Genomic DNA, 12,145 nt, shown 5'->3' with positions numbered 1-12,145 from the left:
ATGTCAATGATACTAATTGATACTAAAATGGTACTAACAAATGATACTATGATATAGTTGTAGCTGTAGTAGTAGTAGTGCTCGTGGCGGTGGTGGTAGTACCAGTAGTAGTATAGTAGTATCGTCGAAGTAACATATTGGTAATGATGATGATAATAATAATAATTATAATAATAATGACAATAATAAGAATGATAATAATAAAGATAATTATAATGCTTATAATTATAACAATAATGATGATAATAATAATAATAATAACAACAATAATAATAATAATAATAATAATAAGAAGAAGAAGAAGAAGAAGAAGAAGAAGAAGAAAGAAGAATTATATTTTCCAGACAAAAGTGGCAGTTATATGATTACGAGTAAAGCAGAGTTCGTCTGGATCAAAGGCTACAGCAAGGTTTTTATGATGTCCTCTTGATTTCCATATAGCTTATCAGGACATGGCAAATTAATCGCACATTTTGACTAAGATTTCCCGTCTGACTAACAGTGAGAAATGAATTTGTCTCACTGCTCCTTTATATTTCTCAAATCCTGCGGGGTCTGCATGCGAGTCAGCTTGAGATATATGACAATATAAAAATAGTCACTACTTTGTTGGATGTGTTTCCTTCTCAAGATCAGTACAGTGTGATAAACTGAATCATCTAACCATAATGAACTGGGAATGATAATCTCAGTTCTACTTTAGACCTTAAAGGTCATATTTTGAATGCTGATACGCGAGAGGTGGACTATTCCAAAAACCAATACGCTATGCGCTGTCAATATGAAACAAGTTTAATCGAAGTAGTAACCAGTCATGTTGTAAGACAGTATGCATTTTTTTATACCGAGAAAAACAAAAAACAAATAGTGTGCTGATAATTTGAAATAACCCTATTTCAATGTCATAGGCTTTCATCATTGTTATTGTTGTTATGGAAAGAGGTAAAAATAGGACTGGTAAATTAGCAACGTAAACTCTTGACAAAATGAGACAGAGGAAGAAAAACAAAAACCCTTCGACAAGCTTGCTTGCGTGTATCTTCGTGATAATAAGCACAATATTTCCTCTGGGAAGGTATAGAAAACTCCCAACAGGAGAGATCATAGGCTGGGAAGTGTTGTTCACTTTGGCAATGGCTGGCCCGACATGTAAATAAACAGATGGGACCGAGCGGACGTGAGGGATACAGATGGAAGAAAGAAAGAAAGAAAAAAAAAAAGAAAGAAAGAAAAAAAAAAACACGTACGCGCGCTCGTCATACATCCGGGTTGCAGAGACAAACTAACATGTGGAAAAAATCAGGGAAATCTGATAACCTGTTTTGGGATATGTCATACTTTCACCGGCCACATCGTTCATAACTTATAATACGATAATGAAAGAGGTTCAGAGATACTTCAGCAAACACCTTGTCACACACTTTTTAGATCTCTCTCTTATCTCTATCTAGCTGTTATCAAACTAAACACAGTCTCTTTCTTTATCTATTTATGATAGTGTCCCACAGTGTGAATATATTGTGAAACACAGTGTGAATACATTGTGAACACAGTGTGAAATCTCTTCACATTGTCAAATTCGAGCGTTTTAACATTGTCAACACGTTGTAAATCATCAATTTACAGAGTGAAACAGAACATCACTATGTAAACGCCTCCTTGGAAAAACACACCACAGTGTGAAATCTTAACACTGTTAAATTCAAGCATCTTCACTTAGCCGACTATCTGAACACACTGTGAACACCCTGTGGGACGCTGAGCTGTTTCCAACAGGGATTTAATACCTCACATCTCATGTATTGTATTGCTTTAATTCAGTTTTTTTTTCTGTTTTGTCTGATAAATTGATGTATTGTTAATTCTATGTAGTCATCTTGATTAGTTGTCTTCCATGCATATTTTGACATACAGTTTTGTAATCATGTTAATCCAAAACTTTGATTTCATATTGTATTGTAAAGTAAATCTCTATTTCCAAGCCTGAGGCTTTTGCGTGATTTCCTTATCATTTCACACATCTATGTATATATTTTCACTGTGATTTCATGAAATGAATAAATTGAAGTGAATTGAATCTCGACGTGAAATGTTGTTCCTGAATATGATTTCTATGGGGAGTGTAGAATGAGAAGAAAACAAGACGAGGACACTCTCCGCTTGCTCCTACTTGACCAGCCTAACCCGGGAGAAGAACAGAAAGAGGGAGAGAAATAGGCCTGAACATGAGACTACCGCTGCAAACAAAACATTCCGACAAAACTTCATTACGATTTTTTTTTTAATTATTTTGTATAATTAAAGAGATGGTACAGTTTCGGCTGGGATGAGAATTGAGGTCTGCAACTTTGATGATTACGATTTCTTTTTTTCTTTTTTTTTAGATAATGAGAAACATCTTCAGAGATATGAAAGAGCATACCATTCTAAGAGGAATTCAAAGTTTATTTGATGAAAATTGGTTGTTAATTGGCTGAAATATCCAAAACAAAGCGATCCTAATAAAATGTGGGTCCCACCTTTGTTTTTTTTTTTTTGATATCTCAGCCATTTCAAACCCGATTTTCATCAAATGAACTTTGAATTCCTCTTCCATTGTACGATTGTTAACTTTTCCTACCGTAGCAGTGGTTTCAAAGTATCTCCCCAAAAGTTAAAAATTGAATCCTCACCTCAATCAATACTATACATAGCACCTCATTAAAGATGTGGGTGTTAACACTCGTGGGTCTAATCCGTCATCAATATTATTTCTGATATCGTGGGTGTCATCACCTGTTTTGTTGTTTGTTATCTTGTGTGGGCATGTGTGTGTTTCTGTATGTGTAACGTGCTTGTGCGCGCGTGTGTCTTTACGTGTTGTGTGTGTCACTTTTAGTGCGTAAAGTGCCCTCCACGTTGGTCGTCCACATGTCATTTAATACACGGCAAACAATTTCTTAAAGGGATGGCATAGTTCTTGAGCTTTGGAGTCAGGTCTTAACTTTTTGTGAGATAATTAGAAACCACTTATATGAATTTTAAAGAGCATACAATTTTGAGAGCAATTAAAAGTTTATTTGATGAAAATTGGTTTTGAAATAGCTGAGATACAAAAAAAGTAAAACAAAGTGAACCTAATAAAAGGTGGGACCCACCTTTTGTTAGGACCACTTTGTTTGATATCTCAGCCATTTCAAAACCGATTTTCAGCAAATAAAGTTTGAATTGTTCTTACAATCCCATGCTCTTTGATAATTCGTTGTTTTTTTTTTCACAACCGGATCTACACCATCCCTTTAATGCCGAGTAATTCTTAGGAATGATGACTGATGTACAGAATAGCTGTTGAGTTACGAATCGCCGTCATTACACGATACGAGCTGCAGAGAGGATGGCTGCCGAGAATCTAAAGAACACATGCTCAAATGCCTGTTCGTTGGAATGGCAGATTTTCCATGAGGTAACCCTGATAATGATATCGCTCAAGTTCTATCTTTATCAGAATATCGAATGACACACGGGCGATAGAACACCTCTTCATACATAAACTTGCTGTAATCTGGCGCTTTTCAGGTCATATGAATATAATATGTATATTATAGATATGTAAGAACTCTATGATGTCTTCGCAATTCTCATTTTCCCTCCCTCTTCACTCTAAAAAAAAACCCGAGTCAGAACTGACCCGGAACTGGGTCCGTTGGGGTCATACACCGTTCCGGGTCAAAAATGACTTCGAATTTGGTCATGAAGACCCCGAATGGGGTCACCCTGACCCAATTCATGACTCTGAATGGGTCATATAAATTATCTGACCCCATTCCTTGTCATTTCTGACCCGGAACGGTGTATGACCCCAACTGACCCAGTTCCGGGTCAGTTCTGACTCGGATGTTTTAAGAGTGTTGTTTCCCCTTACTCCCCTACTCCCCCCCCCCCCCCCGCCCACCCCCACTTCCTTGGATTTCTCAGCTATCTACCATCTTCACACCTTGCAATCGTTTTACTCGAATACGAAAATGAATCGTTTTTCTTTTCGGGTGTGCGTTATGAATATTTTGTCAATCCATAGACGTGATTTTGTTTATTACACGAACAACATGGAAAACTTAGAGATCTAATGGAAATATAATTTAAAAAAAAAATCTTCCCGTTCAAGGGAAATGGAACAGGGAAAGCAGTAAAGGAAATAATTTGTAAAGGTATCATCATCAAAATGATGGCAATGTCGTCACCAAGGTTAGTGTTTCTCTCTTACACGAATTTCGTCATACTGCTTTATCTTCGGCTGCTGCAGGTTGGCTATAACGGTACACTTCTCTCACCCGCGCAGATTTTAAATCGAGTTTAGCTCAGAAACGATCTACACACCTGTATACAGAAATGTTTCTCTAAAGAAATGTCCTGGTGTGTTTACATACCAGCACACACGTTTTAGGCATCTCCCTGTTCTCTCTTATACAAATTTCGTCATAATGTTTCATCTCCGGCTGCTGCAGGTTGCCTATAAAGTACACTTCTTTCACCCATGCAGATGTTAAACCGAGTTTAGCTCTTGCAGTAACGATATATACATCTGTACACAGAATCGTTTCTCTAAAAAAGAAATATTCTAACGTGTTTACATACCAGCAGTCACGTTTCAGGCACGGTCGCCAACATTATAGGTTGCTGACGCACTCACCAATGTAAAGGGGAATACCTTCTCCGTGTTCAGTGTAAGTTGACTTTAAAGGAGTAGCCTAAAACTTAAAAAAAAAGTCGGTAGAAGTTATATTGCAATCGGACCTAAAATGAATCAAAATAATGTTAGGGGATTTAAATTTTCACAATTTCTCACCCAATTCTGATATCGAGCGAGATTACACATGCAAATGAGATGACGCCATTTTGCATGACGTCAACGTTAAATTAGTCTAATGGTTTTACATAGAGTTGCAGATTATGACGTAGACCATTCATTCTGCAGTCACAACTTGCCCCTATAAATGGCGTTCCTGCTTATCTTCCTCTAGGACTGATTTAATGGAAATGATACACGACATTGATTCTTTTTTCTTTCATTTAAAATACAAATTGGCTGATATTGTGTGCAGACCAATTTGAGAAGCAACGTCATAACTACCCTTACTTCATTTACACACGTGGTAACATTGGACTAATAACATTGTTTATGTAACATGTCGTGAAATTTCCATGGCTTTCATTTTCATGTCCAATATGTGATGAAATATAAATCTTCTCATTTTACTTTGCTCTTTTCAGTAACTAACCCATCGTCTGAAACCGGGGACCCTCTATGCGGCTTGCCTTCAACCTACAATCATTACCCTTGGAACTCAATGTCAACCGACTTGCTGTGATTGGCTACACTGTTCTGTACTGATATCTGTCAGTAATGACCGGTTCGTCAGTTGAGCAACTCTGGAATTGATAATTCACGCAGACGACACGTCACTGAACGATCCGATCGACACAATTTTGATCGAGCTGTTATTTTTGATGTCGAATTATGACCACGCCTACAACACCCACGCACATGCATACCTGCATCCGCTCTCTCATGAAACACAGGTCATTGAGTGAACTAAATATCTTTACCCGAGGGGGTGCATTTTCTTTATTACAAAACAAGAAAGACACTTCATCGTCACAGGATACCTATACAGTATGTCTACACACATAACTTATTCTGACAACCCGAAGATAAGGCATCGGCAGAAATATGTACAAGGTTTAAATTTGTTTATTCCATGGGCCCAGCTTGGAATTTTAAAATGTGTTTAACAGTATAGCATTCGCGTGACAGTTAAAGATCCAGATGCTTTCGTTATTTCGTGTCAACGGTTAACTGTTTATCGCGACCTCGTACCAAGAAGTGACGTAGCAACATGGCGTCCCGCTGGATTCCTGTTGAGAACATGAACGCACACGACCCTGATAAAGAATGTGCCTACCTCCACAAAGCCCTTCCCGTCTCTCCCGAACTTTGAGGGACCCTTGCTAGGACGGCATCGCTGGTCATTCGAACCAGGGAGGTGCACCTCCCTGTTCGAACAAAACAACATGATTTCCCCAGGAGTTATTAAGATGCATTCAATTTACCATTTACATATGAAAAAAACAGCTTTAGTGCTTCAGAATAGTTCTGAAACGTCAGTTACAGATAGAATAACCAATGTAAAAAATTTTCATCACTGTAATGAAAGTATTGCTAAATATAACATGTGAACAATAGTTATAATAAAATTGTTTCTAGAATAAACAATCTACAGTTATGGTTTATTGAGAAAATTTTTGATATCTCCTCATGGAAGATTTTATTGCGAAATTTCTATAATATTATGAGGATGTTTTGTGACACAATGCTGACCTACAAATAGGCATCGAATGTGGTAACTCGATTTTTTTTTACATCACTGCTCCCAATGGTAAATAATACCTCTAAGAAACGACATGCAACACGACATGCGTGTCTCTACATTGTGACCGATAATGGTGGTGAGACAACATTAACTTAATAGCAGTTTGCAATAATCGCACAAAATATGAGAGAAATTAGGGACAGTTTACAAACTGAATTTCACCCCTCATCGCCAGTATCTTCAGGAGCTTTGATATTTTGAGGTATACTTTCGCTCTTTCGATGACGAATTGTGAGAGAAAGGACATAACTTCCGTCGAAATTGGGAAGGAAGATAAAATCGGAAAAATCATGATTCATTACAAAGTGCGGATGTTATCTCATGGGAGAATGCACTGTTTGTTGTTAAAGGTTGAAATGAATTGAATGCAAAATGAGAAGATCTCGAGATTGATTCCGGCATGGTGCAGACCTCTCAGGACACGAGGTTCAATCTAGAGTGATCGCCTGCTATTAGGGGTTTATAATAGTGGTATACAGCTCTAAAGCAGAGCCGTGCTAGTATATAAAATGCGATCCTGAAGATATAAGACTCAAGGCTCCTTTCTTCATTGTCATACACACACACTTTACAGACACTCGCAAATCAAACATGAACATATGCATCAATACAAAAACACACTTCCATTAGCGAATTTTTGTTTCTTGACTAGAGAGCGAGAACAGTTTCATTTCCACCATTCAAAATATACCCATTCAGTCACTTTAATGTGTTATGTCAACAAACACTGTGGTATTAACGATATGTCTCAAAGATGCATAATCACATTTCATCAAACTGACGAATCGAGTTTGATCACTTAAATATCTACGAGACAAATATATTCCCATTCTCGAAAGTTTTGCTACAAATAAAAAGATATCACGGCAAACCACTCCACAGCCTGGTAACTTACAGTGGAGACACTAAATACGCATACAGCTTGTCTTCTTAACCTCATATCACATGAAAATAAATAATTGCATCAAAATGAGCGCGTTGAGCAGCTCTGTCAAACCCTCAAATCGTTGAAACTTGCCTTGTAGCTCAAGCTGCTCTGATACTGTATTTATGACATTATTATGATATTGAATGCACGGTACTCTAGTTTTGATTTGACGATATTTTTGTTTTGTTTTGTTTTGTTTTTGTTTTGTTTGTTTTTTATAAGAGAGGAGGAAGGGGAGTTACTTTGTCTTTTCTCGTTTTCTTTGTGCTTCCATTTCAGGAAGTTACACATTGAAATAATTGAAACAAACGTCTGTTCCTAAAGCCTAGTCCTCATTCTTGTCCTGGCGCTTGACCATGCCCTTACACCTTGCTGACTGGTAATTGACCCACAAGTTTTGTTATTACTCCATCTCCTTCTCGCAGTGGGATGGAGCCCCATCATTAAAAAAGGCCCTGCGGGCCAGCGTCCCCCTTAATTGGTTGTGCAACCTGCTGTGAATGATATGCACATAACCACCATCATAAGTTATTGTCAATTAGTATCTGCTTTTCTTTGGTTGATTGAAGGAGGTTTTTTGATCATTGCTTAAACGTACATCTTGTAGGGAGTGGTACGTGTGCGCGCGTCGAGGATGCTATATTCACTGCATTTGTGTCTATATTTGGCAAGCGGAGATCATTGCGATATTGACTGAGCTGTTTCATCAAATTCATCGGACACCGCCGCCGCATCCCTTAAAAGAGAGATTCTCCCGTCCGGACCCCTAACTGGAGACTGAGCTCACGAACACACTCACTTTTTGTTGTGCTCGTGTATAGCGCACATTAGGAGCGCATAGCGCGACATCACTTGCGGGAGGGGAAATTGATATTCTCTCTTGTTCACAAACATATCGATTGCTTAACATGTTTCATTAAAATCTACTTACACATTGAATGAAATTTGCCGTCCTATGAAACCAAAGATCTGTTCTTTTGTTGATATCTATTTCCTGCACATCTGGATATTTCGCACGAGTGAAATGTTTCCTGGATCTCTGTTCTTGGAATCAGGCAATAAACCGATGAAAGTTATAACTTTTGGAATAAAATCCTCACCAAGCTGACTAATCCAAAGAACATGCTGATCTACAGCCTATTTGTGGAAAGAAGAGCCAATGGTACTTCCAAATATGAAACGGTAAGAACTTGCTGAAAGGAAAAAAAAATACTATAACCTTTACTTGCAAGCATTGCATATCATTAATTATACACATATTAGTCTGTTTGCACCACACAAGAGCTTTATCATAATGAATATTCCTTGCAAGAAGTGTTTTCTCGTTTGATCATAGAAAATATTATCCATTACATTCATTGTAGTCACCCGTTAACCAGTAACATATCTGAGCAAATTTTAAGGGCGTGATGCGTGTTGCGATGTTATTAACTGCCGGTTGTCCGTCTAATTCGTAAGATTGTTCCCCGCTGTAGACTCCTATCACTTTTCGAGTGTAACGCCCATGTACACCGTCCCATCTTCTGACGTAGACACCGGCTCCTACCGCGTCGTCGTCACCGTCACACTGCTGGTACAGTAGCTCCGCCGTTTCACCCTGCAGCGCGCAGAAGCGATAGTATAGCGTAGCGTCATTGGGCGAGTCGAGGGCACTCATATGCAGCTGTGCGCTTTCTTCAACGTTAACGGGACTGCCGACGCTGACGTTCAAGTATGGCCTCTCAGGGCCTCTCTTTAGCGCTAGAACTGCGTAGTCTTTATCAAGAGGTAGATTATCTGTACTCTTAAGCCTTGTCCAGTCGTAAGGTAGAAATGCCTTGGAGACACGAATCCAAATAAGGGCACGTTCCCACTCAGTTGTAGATATTTCCTCTGGTTTCAAGCTTCGACCGCGGCGAAATCCGACGTTGAGTTGCCGCACCGGAACGCGGTAACGTTTACCGTCGTGTATGCAACGCGCTGCGGTCAATACATAGTTCTCTCCTATAAGCACGCCAGAGCATCCGGTCGACAACTTGACGGCCGAAGAAAATGGTTCCTTCGCCAGGAATTTGCGATCGTCTATGGGAAATCGAGTGTTGGTGCCAATAATCGACCTCCTTCTCCTTTCATGACGCTTTTCGCGTTCATCGGCCAAATTTGCCGCAATCTTCTGCTCGTCCGCCAACCAGTCGTTCAGGTAGCTAACAAATTTCTCGTCTGGTACCAGCTCCGTTCTCGATATCTCTCCGTCGTCTGCGGCAGTCTCGAAGGCGAGCAGTTTGCGTACCTCCTCTGTCGTGTAATTCCATTCCCGGGATGGCGTTGCACATTCACCTGTACAGGTCATCGTCATCCTCGCTGGGGACTCGCCGTCGATGTCATCGTCCACTTCGAGCTTCTCATCATGGAAAATGCGAACTTTGCCTCGTCCAGCTGGAAAATGGATGGGGTGCCAAGCTTCGTGGTGAAAAGTAAGATTTTCTCCAGTCCCCTTCCACTTGTTTCTTACAGTCCCATGACTGACGTCACCATGGTCAGACTTGGAGCTCACAAACACACAGAGATGGAGGAGGCAGGATATCAGTGATAAAGCGTACATGATGGTAAAGTTTCTTTCTCCCCCTACAGAACAGAAAGTGTGCTTGTCTCTGGACGAGAGAGTTGGTAGTAAACCCGGAGCTCTTCAAGAGCCTCCTAATGGCCATAAATAATCGCTGTAATTTCTCCGCACGCGCTGTTGCGTGTCAGTCGCGACAAAGCTCGGTCATGTCTAGCGATCCGAGGTAATTCGGACAGTTCTCCGCCAGGCGTTCTCGTCTCATTTCCCGCCACATCTGTCATAACACTACCACCGGGTAAAAGTTTTCTGTTTCTGGGTGGATTTCCAGCAAAAATTGTTGAACAGACCTGGGGGAAATGAGCCCAAAATCGCAAAGGTAACCCATCAGAGTAACTTTCGTCTGTAGATCCTGTCAAGAACAGAGAAGGCAATATACCGCTGAAAGTTTGCAGAAACAGGCCCGCTAAGCCGCGATAAACAATATTGACAGGGAAACGCCTTCTTGTGGGCGTGGTTTCTCTCTGCCTCTCGCTGATTGGATACGCTCTCAGTCTTTGACAGCATCACTCGTCGCTCACTGTTTACCAGTCGGCGTCCCGTACATCAAGCTATTCCAGGATTCTTACATATTATTTTGTCATAACTTTTGACAGAACCCAGTTTCACTGTACTTGATAAACAGGGGCGAGTAATGTGATCATAAGGCATTGGGTGTATAACTGATAACATGGCAATCACATTACCTTGACTCATTTGTTATAGGATCATCAAACCGATCAAAAGACCAATTTAAAAAAAATGAAAACAAACGTACCATTTTTCTTCTTTCACGTTCTTCGTAAGTCGAAGGGGGTCGAGCTGGCCTTTATTTAACCTTTTATCATAATGTTAATGTGTATAAGCAGGTATTTAATGCGCATCGGTCTGCATGCGATTATAATTATTGCATTTTGCAAACCTGAATCTAAATAAACATCTTGAAAAGTTCATTCTAGGTCATAAATCATACGATGAATTTGAGAACCCAACCTATTTGTCTTTAAATCAAGTGATATTTATTTGTCATTCTCTGTTGTTGTTGTTGTTGTTGTTGATTTTTTGTTTTTGTTTTTACAAGCTGAGCTTGACACACAAGAGGCTGAAACCAACATAATTCTGTCTCTGCAAGAGACAAGGTTACTGGAGGAAGGGCATGGAAAAAGAAAAGTTGAATTTATAAGAACTCAGACAGGTTTCAAAAGCATTGAAATTTACTCAAGTTTAGCGTGGCACTCTAAAGGTTGCCTTGCTTTCGCACTGCGCTGCAGAATATCATGCTAAAGTATCTTGTTGTTGGGGTTTTTTGTGCAAACCGTGCTGCCGCAAGCCGTAAACACGCCAAGGATGTCATGTTGTGTTCGAAGACGTTGCGAGGTTATTGGGCAAATCATGTGAAACTTCTTCAAGATGTTTAAAGTGTTACCATATTTCATGCCACTTTCACGTTACTTCGAATGAATAAAGTGACATTAGACGGATAGAAAATCAGGCGTTCATGAATCTTCACCAACATCGGATATAAATCAAGGAAGTTGTGGAATACTACAGTTTCGCATTCGTGTTGTTATACTCTTTTGTTTTAGTGTATCAAAAGTATCTAGCTATAGAGACTTTTTTTCTTATCAATTATTATAATGATAATTTGATGGGAAGGACATAAGTTGTTTGTCTTTGATTTCCTGTCAAAATTCACGTCTAGGTAAAATGAAGAATTTTGAGGAGATAACATCATGACTTCGTTTGGTTTTTCACATGTGCATTCAACTTTTAGCATTGTTTCATGAAAACAAAATAGTAAAACTTGAAATCCCATAACGTATTTTCACATTGTGCGTTATCAATGTATCTATGTCTTGTCCTTGACAAAACCTCTATCACACCGTTTTTATTTTAGTCTGTTTATCAAAACCAACTTGAGCATAATATGGAATTACACTTAAATTATCTAGAAATGTGTGCATCCATTCACAAACGTATCCCCAGTCTACTGCCTTGATTTGAAAGAGCATTACAGACGTCCCCTCTTCTTCTAATCACATGGCAAGAGATACTTGAGATGATTATTGTTGAAACGAGAAAACCGGGTAGAGGTTGATATTATTTGAAGATGAAGTAGAAAGATACAGTTCGAAATTCAAAGGACTCCTTTCTCAGTCAAAGGAGAGACTCAAAGATTTAAATGGAAAATCTCAAGTCGAACTGATGATATTTCTCAAAGTTTGCTACTAA

The 12,145-nt window shown here is 39.2% G+C and overlaps 1 protein-coding gene across 1 annotated transcript; it reads right to left on the bottom strand.

The window, feature by feature from the left end:
* Positions 1-8,088: 8,088 nt before the first annotated feature.
* Positions 8,089-10,290, bottom strand: LOC139724806 (serine protease 23-like). The gene has a single exon (XM_071635929.1). It carries the CDS (start codon positions 9,914-9,916, stop codon positions 8,678-8,680), a length of 1,239 nt encoding a protein of 412 aa, XP_071492030.1. The 5' UTR covers positions 9,917-10,290; the 3' UTR covers positions 8,089-8,677.
* Positions 10,291-12,145: the final 1,855 nt, after the last annotated feature.

This window comes from Diadema antillarum, unplaced genomic scaffold (genome assembly GCF_040938485.1).
Source record: "Diadema antillarum isolate AM-2024a unplaced genomic scaffold, OU_Dant_1.0 scf00000231, whole genome shotgun sequence".
In the NCBI taxonomy this organism is placed as follows: Eukaryota; Metazoa; Echinodermata; class Echinoidea; order Diadematoida; family Diadematidae; genus Diadema; species Diadema antillarum.
The sequence above is the reverse complement of the archived record's forward strand: the minus strand, read 5'-3'. Positions and strand labels throughout refer to the sequence as shown.